Here is a 19,151-nt window from a genome sequence, read left to right as displayed (position 1 = left end):
ATTGTGGATACAAGTCCTTTTTCAGATACGTGATTTCTAAACGTTTTCTCCCAGCATGTGGCTTATCTTTTGATTCTCTTAAATCTTTTGAAGAGCAGAAGAGTTTAATATTGATGAGGTCCAATATATTAGTTTGTTCTCTTATGGATTATGCTTTTAGTGTCATATTTAAGCAATCTTTGCCTTACCCAAGTTTACAAAGATCCCCCCCCAATTTCCTTCTAGAAGTTTTATATATTTATTTATTTTTAGTTTATTTAGAAAGAGTGTGTGTGTGTGTGTGTGTGTGTGTGTGTGTGTGTGTGTAAAGGGCAGAGAGAGACAGAGAGATAATCCCAAGCAGGCTCCTTCCTGTCGTCACGGAACATGGTGCAGGTCAGGGCTTGATCCCGCAAACTGTGCGATCCTGACATGAGCTGAAATCAAGAGTTGGATGCTTAACTGAGCCACCCAGGTGCCCTTCCTTATAGAAACATCATAGGTTTTATGTTTAGTTCTATCTTCAAAAATTTTTTTATTAAAAAGAAAAATTTTTTTTCTAGAAAGACAGTGGCACGAGCAGGGGAGAGAGAGCAGAGGGAGAGAACCTTAAGCAGGGCTCAACCTCATGACCCTGGGATCACAATCTAAGCCTAAATCAAGAGTTGGATGCTTAACTGAGCCACCCAAGTGCCCCTATTACTGTAGGTTTTCTAAGTGTCGAAGTCATACAGTGTCAGTCCTCCTATTTGTATTTTGCCAAAGTTGTTTTGGCCATTCTAGGTCCTTTGCATTTCGTGGATTTTAGAATGTTTGTCAGTTTCTACAAAACATATCCTGGGATTTTGACTGAGATTGTATGGAATCTATAAATCGTGGGGGAGAATTCTCACCTTTATATAGTCTTTTGGCTCAAAAACATGGTAAATCTCTCCATTTATTTGGATCTTTATTTCAGCAGTGTTTTGTAATTTTTACTATATAGGTTTTCACACCTTTTTCAGATTTGTCTATCATTTTTTGATGCTATTATGATAGTAAATTTCCAAATGTTCATTGATGGTATAGAGAGATCTAACTGATTTTTGTGTTTTGACCTTGTATCATGCCCCCCTGCGCGACTCACTTATTCTGATAACATTTTTTTAAAAATTCCGTAGGATTTTCTAACATTGAAAATCATGTTCATAAATAACCATTTTACTTTTTTCCAATTCTGGGTTTCTTGTTTTTCTTGCCTTATTGCTCTGGCTAGTGGCTGGGGATAGTGTGTTTAGGTAGAACCAGTCCCTGTGGCATTGGCCAGGTGAGGGACATCCAGTTCCAGACTTTTAACTGTGCTGAGGCATGAGCAGACTCCCTGATAGCTGTAAGGGCCCAAGTGTCCCATCTCTCCGGGTTCACCTTGCTGCCTAGCTGCCGGCATGTCAGCACTGCCTGTATTGCGTCCCTCTGGTAAGGCTGTTCTGGGAAAGAATGGGACCCCTGTTGCTCACTCCCAGTTTTCTTCTCTGGTTGCCCAGGATTCCAGTTATTCTCGTAACTTGGGGATTTTTATTTGGGTCTACTGAAGCTTCCTCATTATTCTCCCTACACTGTAATACCAGATAGAGGGACCCCATGTCCAATATTGTCCCCGTTCAAGCTAGATCTAATTTTTTTTTTAATTTTTAATATTTATTAAAAAAAATTTTTTTTTCAACGTTTATTTATTTTTTGGGACAGAGAGAGACAGAGCATGAACGGGGGAGGGGCAGAGAGAGAGGGAGACACAGAATCGGAAACAGGCTCCAGGCTCTGAGCCATCAGCCCAGAGCCCGACGCGGGGCTCCAACTCCCGGACCGCGAGATCGTAACCTGGCTGAAGTCGGACGCTTAACCGACTGTGCCACCCAGGCGCCCCAATGTTTATTTTTGAGAGAGGGAGACACAGAATCCAAAGCAGGATCCAGGCTCTGAGCTGTCAGCAAAGAACCCGATGCAGGGCTTGAACCCATGAACCATGAGATCATGACCTGAGCCGAAGTTGGATGCCTAACTGGCTGAGCCACCCAAGTGCCCCAAGCTAGATCCAATTGTAGTAACTGGCTAATACTTTTTAAGGGTCTGTGATGTAGGGTGTGTGTGTGTGTCTGTGTGTGTGTGCACCTATATATGTGTACCCATCTCTAGATTCATGGTCGATGTTCATTTTGGTAGGTTTAGAGAAGGGACAGTGTGAAAATAGAAGTCCTTGTGCTATTGTTCCTGGAAACCTAATTAATTTAAAACAGTTGTACATAAGCTTTACAATAAAAATACCGTAAGTTTTGTAAAATACATGGTTTCTTTGATGGGCCAAATCTCAGGGTTAGGCAGCCTCCATGTGGTCCCCAGTGATTCTAATCCTTGCATCCATGCCCTTGTGCATCTCATCTAATAATGTATTATGACTGGCCTGTATTGGTAGTGTATTGAGGTGATGACTTCCAAAGTGAGGTCATAACACTAGCTGGCCTTGGCCTTGTTTATTTTTAATTTTATTTAAAAAAAAATATATATATATATATTTTAAGCAAACACTACACCTAGTGTTGGGGCTCAAACTTACGACCCTGAGATCAAGAGTTGCGTGCTCCATCCACCGACTGAGCCGGCCAGGTGCCTCTGGCCTTGGCCTTTTGGACTGTGTACCTTAGGTGGAACCTTGTAGCCATGTGGTGAGGACGCCCAGCTGAGTGCAGAATCCTATGTGGGAAGGGACTGAAGCTTCATACCAAGAGCCGGTATGAATCTGCCAGTCATGTAAGGGAGTCATCTTGGAGGCAGAGCCTCCAGGCTCAGTCAAGCTTTCAGGTGAGTGCAGCCCCAAGTGACCCCCGAATGGAACTTTAGGAGAGATCCCAAGCTGTTACCTTCCAGCCAAACCACTCCTGAATTCCTGGTGCACAGAGACTTTGAGAAATACTGTGTATGGCTTCCAGCCACAGAGTTTTGGGGGGTAGACGCCTATTGTTCTCTCCAGGACGGCACTTCCTGATGCTATAGTTGGTCAGTAACAGCCTAATTCCTGTGGAAGTGTGACAGCACTCAGCCGGCCTTAAGGGTTAACTTGCTTCAAGTTAACACTCCTTCCTTGCTGACCTCAGGCCCTTGGTCTGTAACAGAGCTAATTTACTTTGAGATTTGCAGACCACTGGCCCTGAGGAGTGAAGAACCAAACCTGCCCAGGCCCCAGAGGCCAGCAACTCTGTTTGAAGCCACCTCGGCTTTCTGAGGAGTCCAGCAATTTTTTTTCAGGTCACACAAATGATTTTACCAACCTCCCTTTGTATCTGTAGACCTTGCCCTCCTTTGCGGAAAGAATAGAGCACGCCAGCGCATCGTGAAACAAGAACCAGACCCCCACGCACAACCGTTGAGCACTGAAAATGTTTGTAGCAGGCATCTTCAAGTCAGCACGTGATCAAGAAATGCTAGAGGCCACTGCACTCCCTTCGCTGATTAACTACCCCAAACCTCTTAAAGACCCCCTGGACCAGGCAGAAACCTGGGTTTAGGGACAAAAGCCTGCCTTCTTCCCAGATTGCGGGCCTTCTGAAAAAAAGCTCACATTCCTTTCCTCCAGACAACAGGCAGCCAAACTTGGGTTTGGTAACAAAAAGAGTAGAAAGTCCTGTGATAGAGCCAGACATCCAGGATCCTATTTCCTAGCAGTGGGAGGCCAGCTCCCGCCAGTGGGAGGCGGCGCGTGTCAGAAAATGTGTTCAACAGAAACATCAAAGTAAAGGTCTGTTGACTTTGGGAACCGTAGTGGTCACTGGAGTAGGGCTACCCAGTGATTTCAAAAGCTTGGTCATTGTATTAAGGGCACTGATTGGCCGATGTTCACGGGTGTTTGCCACCGATTGGCTCATGGTTAGAAGCTTGGGCTGCCATTGATTTGCTAACTTTCAGCAGCAACGGGGAACCACCCAAGCGAGGCGGTCATTGGATGATTTGCAGAGCACGTGCACTGAACCAAAGTTATGTAGATTAACGGTAATTACTTGAATATGAAAAACGTAATTTTAATCTGTTAATTCTCAGTTTTTTTAACTTCACTAAGCCAAACCTGCAGGAGAGACTATTTGTGGAAGGTATGATTTTTTTTTTCAGCCAATGTTTACATTGAAATTGTAAGTGCCAGTTACTGGGTGATAAAAATAGCTCTAAACTCCAGATTTGTTGGTAAATTTGGAGAAACTAAGCAGAAGGCATTTAAGCCAACACAGAACATCATTTAATATAGGACATGCCTTGTATACAGAGGATGCCTGGCAACCTTAGTCACCATTATTTTGGTAGTTAAATGAGTCTGTCCTAAAAGGCACCCCCACACGTGCAGGCCCAGGAAGAGAGAGGGCTTTAAACGGGCGGATGGAAACCACAGTCTTCCTAAGGGCGGCCCAGCTTGGGCCTTTAAGAGGGGACACCCGGAGCCGCCCTCCCCATACCATCACAGCCCAGGTGAGCCTCGGGGTAAAGCCGGCCGACAACTGCCGGGCATTCCGCTAACTGGGACCCCACGTGGGCCTAGAGGCGGCACCGGAGCCGCGCGGCCCACGAGCGAGGAGGACGTTGACGCGGTTGCGGCGGGAGTAAAACCCAGGCAAAGAACGCTCGGGCCGCGGCCAGCCCGCAGCTCCGCCTCTTCCGCGGGGCGGGGCAGGGCGAGTCACGTGGGCCGGGCCGCGGAGACCACCGAGATGAGCTGCCTCCGCGAGGCCTAGAGCGGCCCTGGGCGCTCGCGCCCACTTCCGCGTCGGCTTGCAGCTGCCAGCTTTTCGGTGTTCCGACGGGGAGAGCGTGGGCTCCGGCGAGTTCTACGTGCCAGGTCCGCCCGGCCCCGGCTTAATCGCTTTTCCTGGCGGCTCGTCAGCGTCCCCCTCCCCTAAAGTCGGGCCCGGTGTCGGCTCACCCCGCTCCCTGACGCGGAGCTCCGGCGTCCGGGCCTCGCAGAAGCCGCCCGAGGTGGCTGCGCGGCCTTCTAGAGCCCTGGTCCAGCCCCCTGCCCACCGAAGCGTGATCCTCTTTTCTGTCCCAAAGAATTTGGCCCAACAGCCTCCCGCGCCCTCTACTGACGTTTCTGTTTGGGGGTCTCTGATTCCCTGGGCGGAGATCCCGGTCGGGTCTCCGGTCAGCATCAGCCACTGGAACACCGAGTATTTATTTTACTGTTAATCCGCATCCTGCCATCTCTGTCCCTTCTCCTCTCCATCGGCTCCGCTTTAGGGGCAGCGCCATGGTTCCTGTAAGCGCGCTTTTAGGTTTGTTCAGACCGAACACCGTAGGGATAGGATTCGTCTTGGATCCCTCAGTCCATTGCGTGTGAATGGTCTCAGGAACGTTCATGGACTGGGCAGGCAGATGGAGAATTGTCCTGAGGACCAGAGCAATTCATGAGGTTGTTGAGGCCATCGGCCACAAGGGGGTCTGATAGAGTCTCCTACCAGTGCTGGAAATGAGACTGGGAAGGCTATAGGCCGCTGTGGGTGTTGCAGGACAGGGTCCATTGCACTCACGGCTCTTCTTCTCTTAGCTCCTAAGGGTCTTGCTTTTCCAAATCAAGAAGACAGTGCTCGAAACCAGGGGACATCAGCCATGCACCAAACAACTTGGCCTCAGGTGAGCTGAGCTTCTTTCAGTCTTTTAAAATCACATTAGCTGTCCGGTAATCAGGAAGGGACCGAGAAGGTCCGACTTGGCCACGCTATGATTTCCTCCTTAAATTTATCTCCACCGCTCTGGCTGTAAATAGTGGTGGAGGAAATCAGAGTTTTGTGTATGAGTGATGAGTTTGGATTGTGTAGGGTTAAGTGGGAAAAGAGGCACCCAAGCTAAGAAGTTCTCTCTGAAGGTGGAAATCCAGGTCACGTGGTGCACGTAAAACTTGCCTGCTGACCTCCAAGAAATTCTCTATTGAAAAGATTGTCCCACAGACCGTAGAGGTATCCCAGAGAAACCAGCATTGTTCCTTCCATAGGCACTTTATAAATGCTAGGGACACAATATTGGCTAACACAGACAAGTTTCCTTTTCTCAGAAGATACTGCTGGCAAAACAGACAGTCTTTAAATCAGTAATTACATGTTGCTAAAGTACGGTGCTTCGAAAGTGTAGTCTACATCACCTGGGAAGTCATTAGAATCGCAAATTCTCACGCCCCTGCCCTAGACCCAGGATCAGACTGGGGAGGAGGGTGAGTGGGGCCAGGAATCTGTTGTAACAAGCTCTTCAGGTGATTCCTATGCACTTACCTTTTCTAATTTGAGGAGCCCCAAAGAAGCTCCCTCTCAAGGTAATAGTCAGGGAAGCCCTCATGGAGGAGGTAACATGAGGTTGAGATCTCAAGGATGAGATGGAAACAGTTTTGGAAACTACTGAGGAGACAGCTAAAGAGGAGCTTTCTGGAGAAAAGGATGGCAAAGGCCCTGAAGTCAGGGAGAAAGCTGGGTGTACTCTAGAAACAGGGAGAGATCAGAGAAGGTAGTTCACTGTGAGGCTGGAGAGGTAGGCTCATCTGTAAAGACTTTGGTTTTTATTCTGAGTTCAGTGGGAAGGCACTAAAGGATTTTAAGCAGGGTAGGTGAGATGGTTGGATTTATTTATGAAAAAGATTTTCCAGGGGCAGCTGGCTGGCTCAGTCGGTTGAGCATGCAACCCTTGATTTTCAGGGTTGTGAGTTCAAAACCCCATGTTGATTACTTAAAAAAAAATTTTTTTTTTTTTTTTTTTTCCCAGTACTATTGGTGAGTTGGTTGTAGAAGAGTATGAATCAGTTAGAAGCATACTGTAGTCTGGGACACCTGGGTGGCTCGGTCAGTTAAGCGTTCGACTCTTGGTTTCTGCTTAGCTCATGATCCCTTGGTTTGTGAGATCAAGCCTGCATCGGGCTCTGCCCTGGTAGTGCAGAGCCTGCTTGGGATTCTCTCTCTCCCTTTCTCTCTCTGCCCCTCCCCTGCTCATGCTCTGTCTCTCTTTCAAAATTAAAAAGAAAAAAAAAAAAAAGCATATTGTCGTCCAGATAAGAGATAAATATTGTCTTTTTTTAAAAAATGGACTTTATTTTTTTTTTTTTTAATTTATTTTTTTTTTCCAACGTTTATTTATTTTTGGGACAGAGAGAGACAGAGCATGAATGGGGGAGGGGCAGAGAGAGAGGGAGACACAGACCCGGAAACAGGCTCCAGGCTCCGAGCCATCAGCCCAGAGCCCGGCGCGGGGCTCGAACTCACGGACCGCGAGATCGTGACCTGGCTGAAGTCGGACGCTTAACCGACTGCGCCACCCAGGTGCCCCAAGACTTTATTTTTAGAGAAGTTTTGGGTTTATAGTAAAATGGACTAGAAAGCACAGAGAGTTTCTATATACCCCTTGCCTCCATAGATGCATAGGATAGCTCGTTATCTTTAAATATGTATATAGATAGATAGATAGATAGATTGATTAAGTAAACTCTGCCCCAATGTGGGGCTCAAACTCATGACCTCAAGATCAAGAGTTGCATGCTCTACCGACTGAGCCAGCCAGGCTCCCTTAAGAAATTTTTTTGAGAGTAAATTGACACACAGTGTCACCTTAATTGAAGTGTACAACATAGTGATTTGACAAGTTGATACATTATGCTGTCCCCACCACAAGCATAATTACCATCTGTCACCATGTAACATTGTTACAATGTCATTCACTATATTCATTATGCTGTATCTCTTATTCCTGTGACTTATTCATTCCATAAATGCAAGACTGTGTCTCCCACTCTCCCCTCACCCATTTTGTCCAGCTCCCCACCTCTGCAACCATTAGTTCTCTGTATTTATAGATCTGATTCTTTTTGTTTATCATTTTTTTAGATTCCACATATGAGTGAAATCGTATAGCATTTGTCTTTCTCAGTCTGATTTATTTCACTTAGCATAATACCCTGTCTCCATTCATGTTGTTTCAGATGGCACGATCTCATCTGTTTTTATGTCTGCATAATATTTCGGTGTGCGTACGTGTGTGTGTGTGTGTGTGTGTGTGTGTGTGTGTGTGTGTGTGTGTATCTCACATCTTCCTTATTTGTCTATTGATGGACACTTAGGTTGCTTCCATATTGTGGCTATTTAAATAATGCTGCCGTAACATAGGGGTTCCCCAATTTTTTTTTGAATTAGTGTTACTGTTTCCTTTGGGTAAATACCCAGTACTGAAATTATTGGATCATATGGTATTCTATTTTTATTTTTTGAGGAACTTCCATATTGTTTTCCACAGTGGCTGCACCCAGTGCACAGGAGTTCCTTTTTCTCCATATCCTCGCCCACACTTGTTATTTCTTATCCTTTTGGTTTTAGCCATTCTCACACATGTAAGGTGATATCTCATTGTGGTTTCGATTTGCAGATCCTGATGATGAGTAATGTTTTTGTTTTTTGTTTTTTGTTTTTTAATTTTTAATTTTTATTTATTTTTGAGAGAGAGACAAAGCACAAACAGGGGAGGGGCAGAGAGAGAGGGAGACACAGAATCCGAAGCAGGCTCCAGGCTCTAAGCTGTCAGCGCAGAGCGCAACGCAGGGCTTGAACCCATGAACCATGAGATCATGGCCTGAGCTGAAGTTGGACGCTCAACCGAGGGAGCCACCCAGGCGCCCCTGATGAGTAATGTTGAGCATCTTTTCACATGTCTGTTGGCTCTCTGTAGGTGGTCTTTGGAGAAATGTCTATTCAGGTCCTCTGCCCATTTTTTAATCAGATTTTTTTTTTTGTTCTTTTTTGGTGTTGAGTTGTATAAGTTCTTTATATATTTTGGATATTAACCTTTCAATGGATATATCATTTGTAAATATCTTCTCCCGTTCAATAGGTCGTCTTTTTGTTTTGTTGATGGTTTTCTTTGCTGTGCAAAAGCTTTTTATTTTGGTGTAGTCCCAGTAGTTTATTTTTGTTTTTGTTTCCCTTAGAAGACACATCTAGAAAAATGTTGCTGTGGCTGATGTCAGAGAAATTACTGCCTGTGTTCTCTTCAAGGGCTTTTATGGTTTCAGGTCTCTCATTTAGGTCTTTAATCCAGCCTGAATTCATTGAAGATACTATCTTTTCACCATTGTATACTCTTGCCTCCTTTGTTACAGATTAATTAATATAACTGTGGATTTATTTCTGGACCCTATTCTCCATTGGTCTATGTGTCTATTTTGTACCAGTACCATACTGTTTTGATTACTACAACTTTGTGGTGTATCTTGAAATCTGGAATTGTGATACCTTCAGCTTTGTTTTTCTTTCTCAGGATTGCTTTGGCTATTCTTAGCCTCCTCATAATCAACATTGCCCCACCAGAGTGGTACTTTTGTTACAATGATGAACATACCTTGACACATCACAGTCACCCAAAGTCTACAGTTTACATTAGGGTTCACTCTTGGTGCAGAACATTCCATGGGTTAAAAATGTATGACATGTATCCATCATTATAGTATCATACAGGGTAGTTTCAAGGTTCTGAGAATCCTCTGTGCTGTACGTGTTCATCCCTATCTCCCTGGCAACCATTGATCTTTTTACTGTCTCCATAGTTTTGTCTTTGCCAGAATGTTATGTAGTTGGAATCCTACAGTATGTAGCTTTCACAGATTGGTTTCTTTCACTTCGTTACATGCATTTAAGTTTCTTCTATGACTTTTCATGGCTTGATAGCATTATTCTTTTTAGTGCTGAATAACATCCCATAGTCTGGATGTACTACGTTTTATCCATTCGCTTACTGAAGGACGTCTTGATTGCTTCCAAGTTTTGACAGTTGTGACTAAAGCTGCTGTAAACGTCTGTGTGCAGATAGAAGTTTTCAACTCATTTGGGAAGATCCCCAGGAGCATGATTGCTGGATCATATGGCAAGAGCATGTTTAGTTTTATAAGAAACTGCCAAACTGCCTTCCAAAGCGTCTGTACCATTTTGCACTCCCACCAGCCGTGAATGAGAGTTCCTTTTGCTCCCTGTCCTCTCCAGCATTTGGTGTTTTCAGTGTTCTAGATTTTGGCCGTTGCTATAGGTGTCTAATGGTATCTCAGTGTTTTAATGCACATTTTCCTGTTGACATATGAGGTAGAGCATCTCTTCATATACCTCTGTGCCATCTGTATATCTCTGCGAGGTGTCTCTTCTGGTCTCTTGCACGTTTTGTAATGGGGTTGTTTGTTAACCTTTGAGATTTAAGAGTTGTTTGTATACTTCTGGCCTTTTCAACTATTTTCTCCCTGTCGGACTATTTTCTCACTTTCTTATAGCATTACCCTATTTTTTCTTCCATTTATTTTTTTTATCTTTCTAAAGTTTATCTATTTTGGGAGGGAGAAGGAGAGCGTGAGTTGGGGAGGGGCAGAGGGAGAGCGAGAGAATCCCAAGTAGGCTCACATTGTCAAGGCAGAGCTTCACACGCTGCTCAATCCAAGAACCATGAGATCATGACCTGAGCTGAAATCAAGAGTCGGATGCTTAACTGACTGAGCCACTCAGGTTCCCCTTTCTTTCAGTGTTTAAAAGGAAGATTTGGGTGCCTGGGTGGCTCAGTTGGTTAAGCGTCCAACTCTCGGTTTGGGCTCAGGTCATGATCTTAAAGTTTTGTGAGTTCAAGCCCCGTGTCAGGCTCTGCACTAACAGTGTGGAGCCTGCTTGGGATTCTCTCTCTCTCTCCGTGCCTCCCCCCACCACTCCCCCGCTCATGCTGTCTCTCTCGAAATAAATAAACAAACTTGAAAAAAAAAGAAAAGGAAATCACAGTACAATAAAAGATCTAAATCAAGGTCTCAGAATTTTGTATAAACACTAAGACAGAAATCCAAAAGTATCAGTATTGCATCTCAGATTTCCCCATTAATTTAAAAACTTAAATTTACATGCCTAAGAAGTCATTAAATGAAACTAGAATTAACAAACATGTCAAATGCTTCCCTTTTAACTGTAGACACAGCTCTGAGTTATTGAGTTTTACCGAAAAAACCACGTCTTTAAATGTGTATCCAGTGTTCAGTGTAATGTGGTAAAAAAGCAACATTGAATAGAATTTGACTGTATTAACCTAAATACACTTACTGCTTATGTACATCCTACAGTGCAACTGAGAAAAGCTGAAAATTGTTTACCAGTGATAGTTTAACTCAATTGTTCTTTGATGAATGTTTGGCTTCGAAAGAGGAAGCGTAAATCTGAGGTATTGGCTTTTTAACGTAAGGTTTAATTCCTGCTCATCTTTTCTTTTGAAACTTCTTTTCTTCAAAATGTTTTGGGTAGTCTTCTACATTTACTTTTCCAGATGACTTTATTCTTCTTCTTATTATTAAAAAAAATTTTTTTTAACATTGATTTATTTTTGAGAGACAGAGAGAGACAGAGAATGAACAGGAGGAGGGGCAGAGAGAGAGGGAGACACAGAATCCGAAGCAGGCTCCAGGCTCTGTGCTGTCAGCAGAGAGCCCAATGCGGGGCCCGAACCCACGGACCGGGAGATCATGACCTGAGCCGAAGCCCAACTCACCAAGCCACCCAGGTGCCCCTATTCTTATTATTTTTAAAATTAGGCTCTACACCCAGCATGGGGCTTGAACTCACAGCCCTGAGGTCAAGAGTCACATGCTCTGTGAACTGTGCCAGATAGGTGTCCCTCAGATGACTTTAAATGACCTCTTTTCTCTGCACAGATGTCATTGATTTTTTTTTGGTGGGAGAGTGGATGTTATTGAATTCCTAGGCACAATTGGACATAATTGTCCAATTAATTAATTATTGGACATAATTGACTTGTTCATAAATTTGATTCTTCCCCTTTGGAAACACTGTTTCTCCTTTATTTACTTTCAGTTCTCTTTATCTTGGTCTTGCACATTTTTGTTAGGTCTAATCTTAGCCATTTGTATATGAATGGCATCTTATTTTCTTCCATTTTATCTTCTTCTTCTTTTTTTTTTTCCTAAGGATTTTATTTTTAAATAATCTGTGTATCCATCATGGGGCTTGAACCCACAGCCCTGAGATCAAGAGTCGCATGCTCTGCTGACTGAGCCAGCCAGCTGCCCACCATTTTATCTTCTAATTGCTAAGGTATTTAGGAAAACTAGTGATTCTGGTTTACTTATCCTATCCCTAGATAACTTAATGAGTTATTTTGTCCGTTCTAAATATTTACCATTTGTGGGGCACCTGGTTGGCTCAGCCGGTTAAGCCTCCAACTTTGGCTCAGGTCATGATCTCGCAGTTTGTGGGCAGCTCATGGTAAGGTATCCGTCCCCTTTACAGGATATGCTCTGGCATTTTACTTATGGTGGTATTTGCTGCTGTTTCCTGACCCTCTTCATAAGTTTAAAAAATTTTATTTACGGTCAAACCATTTTTGAAATTCTTTTAGCAAATTCATATTAAGCATCCAGTATCTGCCAGCCACTATGCTGTGTATTAGCGAGCCGGTGATGAGCAAAACAGAGTCCTTGCCTCATGGACCTCCGTTCTGCTGGAGAGGGATCAATCATGAACAATATAGTTTGTTGGGTGATGAGAAAGGCTGTGGAGAAAATAAGATGAGGTACATAGGGGCCATCCACAGGAGGAAGAAAAAACGTATATGTAACCCAACTACTTTAAAGCAGTATGTTTTCCTCTAATTCTAGGCATGTCTCCCCCACCCCCCCTGGGTGGAACCCTGGGATTATGTGGTAGGAGCTGGAGAGGACAGTGGGGGAGGAAGAGATTGGTGGTGCCAGGCTGGGAGGAGGAAGTTGTGGGACCAGCCCTGGAGGCGTGGGAGGTGAGGTTTGACTTGCCGTAAGTGGAGGTGAACTTCGGTTCACCTGTGAGCCTGTGCTTGCTGTCCTCACAGGCCCTCCCGCCTCGGTGAGCGTGACTACTTCAGGCCATCATGGTTCTGCCTAGTGGGGGGATTTGGGGCTTGGACTTGGGGGGCCCTTCGGACCTTGTCCTCGCCCAGTTTAAAGGCCAGCTCTTGCTTTGAAGAATGTCCACATTTGTTGTTCTTAATGGTTTTTTTTTTTTTTTTTCAACGTTTATTTATTTTTGGGACAGAGAGAGACAGAGCATGAACGGGGGAGGGTCAGAGAGAGAGGGAGACACAGAATCGGAAACAGGCTCCAGGCTCTGAGCCATCAGCCCAGAGCCTGACGCGGGGCTCGAACTCACGGACCGCGAGATCGTGACCTGGCTGAAGTCGGACGCTTAACCGACTGCGCCACCCAGCCGCCCCAACCACATTTGTTGTTCTTTCAGTGTCTCCTTTTGAACCAGGTTCCCTCCTTCTGGTTGTTTTAAAAGGACACCCTCATAAGGACCCAGCGTAGAGTGGCCACCAAAGCAAGAGGGCCAGCATTTATCCTTGGGATCCGTTTCCTCCCGCTTCCTCCAAGAGCAGTTAGGGCTCCTTCCCTTCTCCCTGGCCCTGGCCCTGATGCCAGTGCAAGGCTGCTGCCCAGAGAGACGGTGGTGCACAGAGAGGGGCTTCGCTGAGCCTCCCGGGGGAGGTGTTCCTGTTTTTGGTGGCTGAAAGAGCAAAGCTGACTGCATAGGGTCCCGCATGTCTCCCTGGAGGTGGATTCGAGGCGAGAGGGCACAGAAGTCACGAAACCTCCTCCAACGTGGGAGTCTGGTTTCTGTGGTCCCTACACCCCGACTGTGGAAGCAGAGAAGGGAGCCAGTGGCCACCATCAGGGACGGCCCTCGGGCTCTATGGGAGATTCAGAGGCTCTGGCTCGCAGGGTGGCGTGTGGGGTTTGGAAATAGCCGACCCCTCCGTCCACACTGGGGGAGGGAGTCCATGTGGCTTGGTGGGAGCATGGTGGAGATGGGTAGACAGGCGCTGTTGGGAGTGAGGAGTTTGAGAAGCTGTTCTCCAGAGATGGGGCAGCACCCAGTAATGCTGAGGAGCAGGGGTGAGCCGTGTTTTAGGGGAGGCTCGTGAGCCCAGTACGGGAGGCAGCTCGGTGTGTGGGAAGAGCCCAGGTTTGCTGTTTGACCGTCCGATCTGGGCTGAAATCCCAGCTCAACCAGTTCCTGGCTGTGTGGTGTTGGGCAGAGTCATTAATCTTTCTCAGCCTTCGTCTCATCATGTGAAAATGGGCTTAATAAATCCTGCCTCACATAGATGTTTTCAGATGAAGTGAAATACATGTTTTGAAAATACCCACCTAAGAGCCTGGTGCCTAGGGTCTTCATCAACAAGAATTGATGCCCCTCATCCTTGGGGAGATGGCGGGGGCTGCAGGGGGAGGCAGAGAGCGGTCTTGGCAGATGGGGACGGAGCTCGAGACTGGGGGATGAATCTTTCTCAGAGACAGGGCACTGCTGACCTTCTCTGGAGACGGGGGGTTCAGAGAAGAGGCCGGAACAGGCAGGCTGCAGGTTGCCTTGGAGAGCGCTTTCTGACTAGCCAAGGGGGTATATAACATGCTGGAAATAGCTTTAGGGTGTGCCTCCTCTCTGCACTAGTCGGGACGGCAGGGAAGGCTGAGGAGACGCTGGGTGCAGGGAACAAAAGTGGGCTGAGCTTGTTTGGGTGGGTGGAGACAGGGTGAGTGGCAGGGTGGCAGGCTTGTGGATACAAGAGGGTAGGAGGTACAGAGGGACGGAGTCAGGAACGTGGGGGTTGATGCCGTAAGCAGGCGGGGAGCCCCCACTGCCAGGCTGCGAGATTGGGAGGACAGTTTGGGCCCCCAGAGCCGTGCGGAGGGGAGAGTGTTGGGGTGCTCCCTTTGGAAGTGGAGCGGTGGCTGAGGGCTTGCCCCTGTGGGGTGCCGGGTGCTGTTCTCGGTAGAGCAGACCTCCCATGCGGCTCAGAGTTGCAGATCCTGGGAGGTCCACCGCCTCCCTGCAGCCCAGGTCCCTCTTCTGCCCCCACTTAGAGCTTGACCGGGGACATGTTGTTTCAGGAGCCGGTGACCTTTGAGGACGTGGCCGTGTACTTCACCCAGAATCAGTGGGCCAGCCTGGACCCCATGCAGAGGGCCCTGTACCGGGAGGTGATGCTGGAGAATTATACGAACATGGCTTCCCTGGGTAAGGCCCCTCTCTGTGGTCCTTTGTGATATTTCAACATCTTCCTCTGATGTTTTGGGGCTTTGAACTCCTGAGGTTAATTCTGCAGTCACGAGCTTCTGCAGATGTCGGGTGAAGAAAGCCCTGGTCCCCTCATGTGTTGAAATCAGACTTCCCTATATGTCCCAGGGCAGGGTGTGGTTCTGGGCCCTGAGCGAAGGGACTCTTGTGTCCCAGGTGAGCCCTTGGTTCCTCCATGCTGCCAGTGTTCTGGGGATGTTGGTTTTCTGCCTATGGGGGAGTCTCCCAGGATATCAGCACCTGTGTTCTTCCTGAAGGCATCTCTTTGTTTAGGTCAGGGCGAGATTGCAGTTTCTCCCTGAGGAGAATCGCTGTCTCCTTGGCCTTACCTTGCAGCACAGTGTGGAGCGCTTCCGCAGAACCCCCGGGTAGCTCACTGGGCATTTCATTCTTCCTCCCCCTGCCCCCACCCCCCCAACCCGTTGTAGGGTGGGCCAAGAGAGATCTCAGGAAAACTCTGGAAGTCTCCCTTCGACTCTCAACTTGTTTGTCCTTTTTCTTGCTGGAGTAGCATTTCCATTCCCCAAACCTGTTCTGGTCTCCCACCTGGAGAGAGGGGAAGCGCCATGGGGCCCAGATCCCTGGGAAGCAGAGGTTTTGAGAGGCATCTGTCCAGGTGAGTAAGAGAACCTAGCAGTTTGGGTTTTGCCTTCCCAGTTTATTTTACATTTTTTATTTGTTTTAAGTAGGCTCCACACCCAACGTGGGACTTAAAGTCATGACCCTAGGATCAAGAGTCAGAGGCTCCACGGACTGAGCCAACCAGGCACCCCTGCCTTCCCAGTTTCTTGGAAATGGTTCTTCTGCAGCAGAGAACATGGCTCCCTGTTCTTTATAAGGCACTACTCCACGCACTCTCTGACCTCTGCCCAGTTTCCAGCCCCAACCTGGGAAAACCAGTCCCTGGGAATGCATGGCCACCGACCTCCCACAGAAAATCCGTGACCCAGTAGCTCCTAAACCACTTCTTTTCTCACTTGCCAATGGAAATACTTAATTGTATGCCAATTTTGTGCCAAGAAGTACTTTCAGGAAAGTATGATTCTGTGGGTCAGACTGAATTATTTGTGCCACAGCTGTGACTTCTGTTTTTAGGCCTTCAGCAATGAAAAAAAAAAAAATGCCTTAACTTTCCTTTTTAGTATTTAAATCACCTGTAATTTGTGTAGGTCATGATCGTTAGGTCTGCATTATATTTGTCTCACATACAGCTGTAGAGGGAAAGGCAAGGACTGCTCCCAACCACTGCACCCAACACAATTGCACCAACACACACACACCCACACACCCACACCCACACACCCCCACCCAACACATACAGACTGAAATTTACCTGAGACCGCTCGCTGGTCCTGGGAGTCCTCAATTACTTGGATTTTCTTTGTTTTGGAAGGAAGTTTCCAGGCCTCACTTCTCTCATCTATGCTGTGATTTTGTAAACAGTGGTTCTTCTAGCAGAAATGCCCCTGGGGCCTACAGCTCTCCAGTTCAATTTGTGTCCCAGTGTACTTTCTGAAAGAGTCTTTTGTCCCAGAATATTATGTGGAATATTTAAAAGTCACTGGGCCAGTATTTGGAATTTAGGGTGGCTTCCTGGCTTCCAGGTGGGACGTTGAGCTCCAGTGTTTTTGAGTTTGGTTTGCAGCCTGCTGGCCCTCTGGTCGTGCGGGAGCTGCTGTCGTGTCTCCCTGGGAGCCCTGACTTCCTTCTCTCTTCGGCATCTCTCCCGCTCTCCCCTTCTCTTTTGAAACATTTCCATTTCTTGCTGATCTCTCTTACCTCTCCCATTCTGTTTCCTCTCTTTTCCCACCTGCTGCCTTCTTCCTGTCCATTCTGGAAGCCCTCATCGTGCCCCTTTCACCTGCCTCAGTCCACTTCCCAGCCTTCCTCACAGGAGGCACTTCCTGGTCCGTTTCCAGGGTCATCGCTTCTCCAGCCATACATTGTTGTTTTCCTTTTTCTCTCTTGTCCTCCCGTGTGGGTGCTTGTAGCCATTTCGTGAGAATATTTTTTAAAATCACGTTCCACAAGAGAACACGGGGAGCCCTGGATCCTGTTCCCCTTCCGGTGTGGTAACCAGGAACACCTGTGGTTTCTTTGGGCAGGTGGTGAGTCCCGGATCAAGAACGAAGAGCCGGCTGGAAAGCGGGAAGCGTCTGAAGAGGCAGAGTGGCACAGAATGCCAGGAGGAGGGCTTCTCAGAAACGTTTCCCAGCACTTTGACTTTAAAAGCAAGGCGACATGGCAGACTTTCAGCCTGAATCCGAATCTGATACTTCGGGGGGGAATGAAGTTCTATGAGTGTAAAGAATGTGGGAAAATCTTCAGGTACAACTCAAAGCTGATTCGGCACCAGATGAGTCACACCGGGGAGAAGCCCTTCAAATGTAAGGAATGCGGCAAAGCCTTCAAGTCCAGCTATGACTGTATTGTCCATGAGAAAAACCACATCGGAGAGGGGCCCTACGAATGCAAGGAGTGCGGCAAAGGTTTGAGTTCCAACACGGCCTTGACACAGCATCAGAGGATCCACACTGGAGAGAAGCCGTACGAGTGCAAGGAGTGTGGAAAGGCCTTCCGCAGGAGCGCAGCCTATCTCCAGCATCAGAGATTGCACACTGGGGAGAAACTCTATAAATGCAAAGAGTGTTGGAAAGCTTTCGGCTGTAGGTCACTCTTTATCGTCCACCAGAGGATTCACACAGGGGAGAAGCCCTACCAGTGTAAGGAGTGTGGCAAGGCCTTCACTCAGAAGATAGCTTCCATCCAGCATCAGAGGGTCCACACCGGAGAGAAGCCCTATGAGTGCAAGGTGTGTGGGAAAGCGTTCAAATGGTATGGCAGTTTTGTTCAGCACCAGAAATTGCACCCTGTGGAGAAGAAGGCCGTCAAGGTTCTTGGGCCATCCCTGAGGAGTCCCCAGTGCCCCTCCTCAGCCCTATCTGCTGTTCCTCTCCAGGGCCCATGCTCTGCTCCAGCCGTGGCCGTGCCTTCACTGACCTTTCCACATGCTGTGCTCGTCCCTACCTCTGGGCCTTTGTTCATGCTACTGCCCGCATCCGGAATGCCTTCCTCACCTGTCCAAATAGTGCGTGTCTTCCAGGGCCTTCCTCCCCCTGTGAAGCCTTCCCCAGTTATTCTGACCCCTTCCCCACACCCCTCCTGAGCTTTGTCTCGGCACCCTTGAGGCTCTTAGGCCCAGCACATCTTCAGCCTCGCTTGTTTTGTTTGTATTTTTTTTCTCCGTTTACGTGCATTACAGTTGTTTCGGCATAAACTCCATTATAATCTATCTATATATATTGAAAGACTATGTTTGTAGATTTTCCCTCCGGTAGAAAGTGTAACCACTTGGCTTTTGCACTGGTCTCTCAGGCTTTCACAGTAATGGCTGTATCTGCACTGTGGGGGTGCTGATGTTGGAAGTGCTGGTAGGACACTTTGTTGCATTAGAGTGTCTGGGAGAGAGCCCCTCCCCCAGCCCCCGCACCCCCCCCCCTCCCCCCAGGCTAGGTCATTGTGATTGGAGCCAGGCAGCTCCGGGGAAGCCAGGAGGCTGCCAGGAACTTGGGGCAGGCTGGGAAGAGCGCTGGGATCTGCTTCCAGCAGCGGACTCAGAAATTAATGCAGATTGCTCAGCGGGCTAAGGTGGTCCATTAACAGAACTGAGGTTATGTTGCCCTCGGCGCGGGTCATTGAGCGTCTCCTGTGTCTGTGCAAAAGGTCATGTGAAATAACCAGTGGAAAACAACAGTGTGTATGCAGTAATAGCGATCATTTATGTGACTGAGAGCAATCATGTCTTTAAACACAAATCGGTTTTTTTTTTTTTTCCCTGTAGTTTTGCTCTGGAGATCTAGATGTTTCTTTTTGACTTTTCCTAAGTAAATATACACCAAGGTATTCATCTTCGTTCCATGTGTTGTGTCCATTTTTCCCGGTGGGCATTCTGGTTTTCTGTTTGCAAGCTTTGGCTCCTGCGTTCTGTGTGCTCCAGATAGCATGAATTGTAATTATGAATTTGACGAATTACGAAAGCAGTAGCATCAG

General features: G+C 47.1%; 1 protein-coding gene across 14 annotated transcripts; it reads left to right on the top strand.

Moving 5' to 3' along the window:
• Positions 1-3,897: 3,897 nt before the first annotated feature.
• On the top strand, positions 3,898-19,014 carry ZNF621 (zinc finger protein 621). Of its 14 annotated transcripts, none has more exons than XM_045436443.1 (5): positions 3,898-3,999; positions 5,540-5,625; positions 14,888-15,041; positions 15,613-15,717; positions 17,207-19,014. In XM_045436443.1, exons 2-5 carry the CDS (start codon positions 5,602-5,604, stop codon positions 18,265-18,267), a joined length of 1,344 nt encoding a protein of 447 aa, XP_045292399.1. In that variant the 5' UTR covers positions 3,898-3,999; positions 5,540-5,601; the 3' UTR covers positions 18,268-19,014. The 14 variants fall into 14 exon arrangements, with proteins under 14 accessions (XP_045292399.1, XP_045292405.1, XP_045292408.1 ...); XM_045436449.1 differs by having other exon boundaries at positions 3,899-3,999; positions 14,915-15,041; XM_045436452.1 differs by having other exon boundaries at positions 3,986-4,097; positions 14,915-15,041.
• Positions 19,015-19,151: the final 137 nt, after the last annotated feature.

The sequence above is a fragment of the Leopardus geoffroyi genome, chromosome C2, assembly GCF_018350155.1.
Source record: "Leopardus geoffroyi isolate Oge1 chromosome C2, O.geoffroyi_Oge1_pat1.0, whole genome shotgun sequence".
Classification (NCBI taxonomy): domain Eukaryota; kingdom Metazoa; phylum Chordata; class Mammalia; order Carnivora; family Felidae; genus Leopardus; species Leopardus geoffroyi.
Note: the sequence above shows the minus strand (reverse complement) of the source record. Positions and strands in the feature narration are given on the sequence as shown.

What these genes read in the sequence shown, in the direction of transcription:
- ZNF621 (XM_045436439.1), top strand. Translation starts at nt 5,243, where the DNA reads ATGGTTCCTGTAAGCGCGCTTTTAG. An exon ending in TCCTGTAAGCGCGCTTTTAG is followed by an intron (nt 5,268 to 5,539) that starts GTTTGTTCAGAC and finishes TTCTTCTCTTAG; the next exon opens with CTCCTAAGGGTCTTGCTTTT. An exon ending in TTTGAGAGGCATCTGTCCAG is followed by an intron (nt 15,718 to 17,206) that starts GTGAGTAAGAGA and finishes TTCTTTGGGCAG; the next exon opens with GTGGTGAGTCCCGGATCAAG.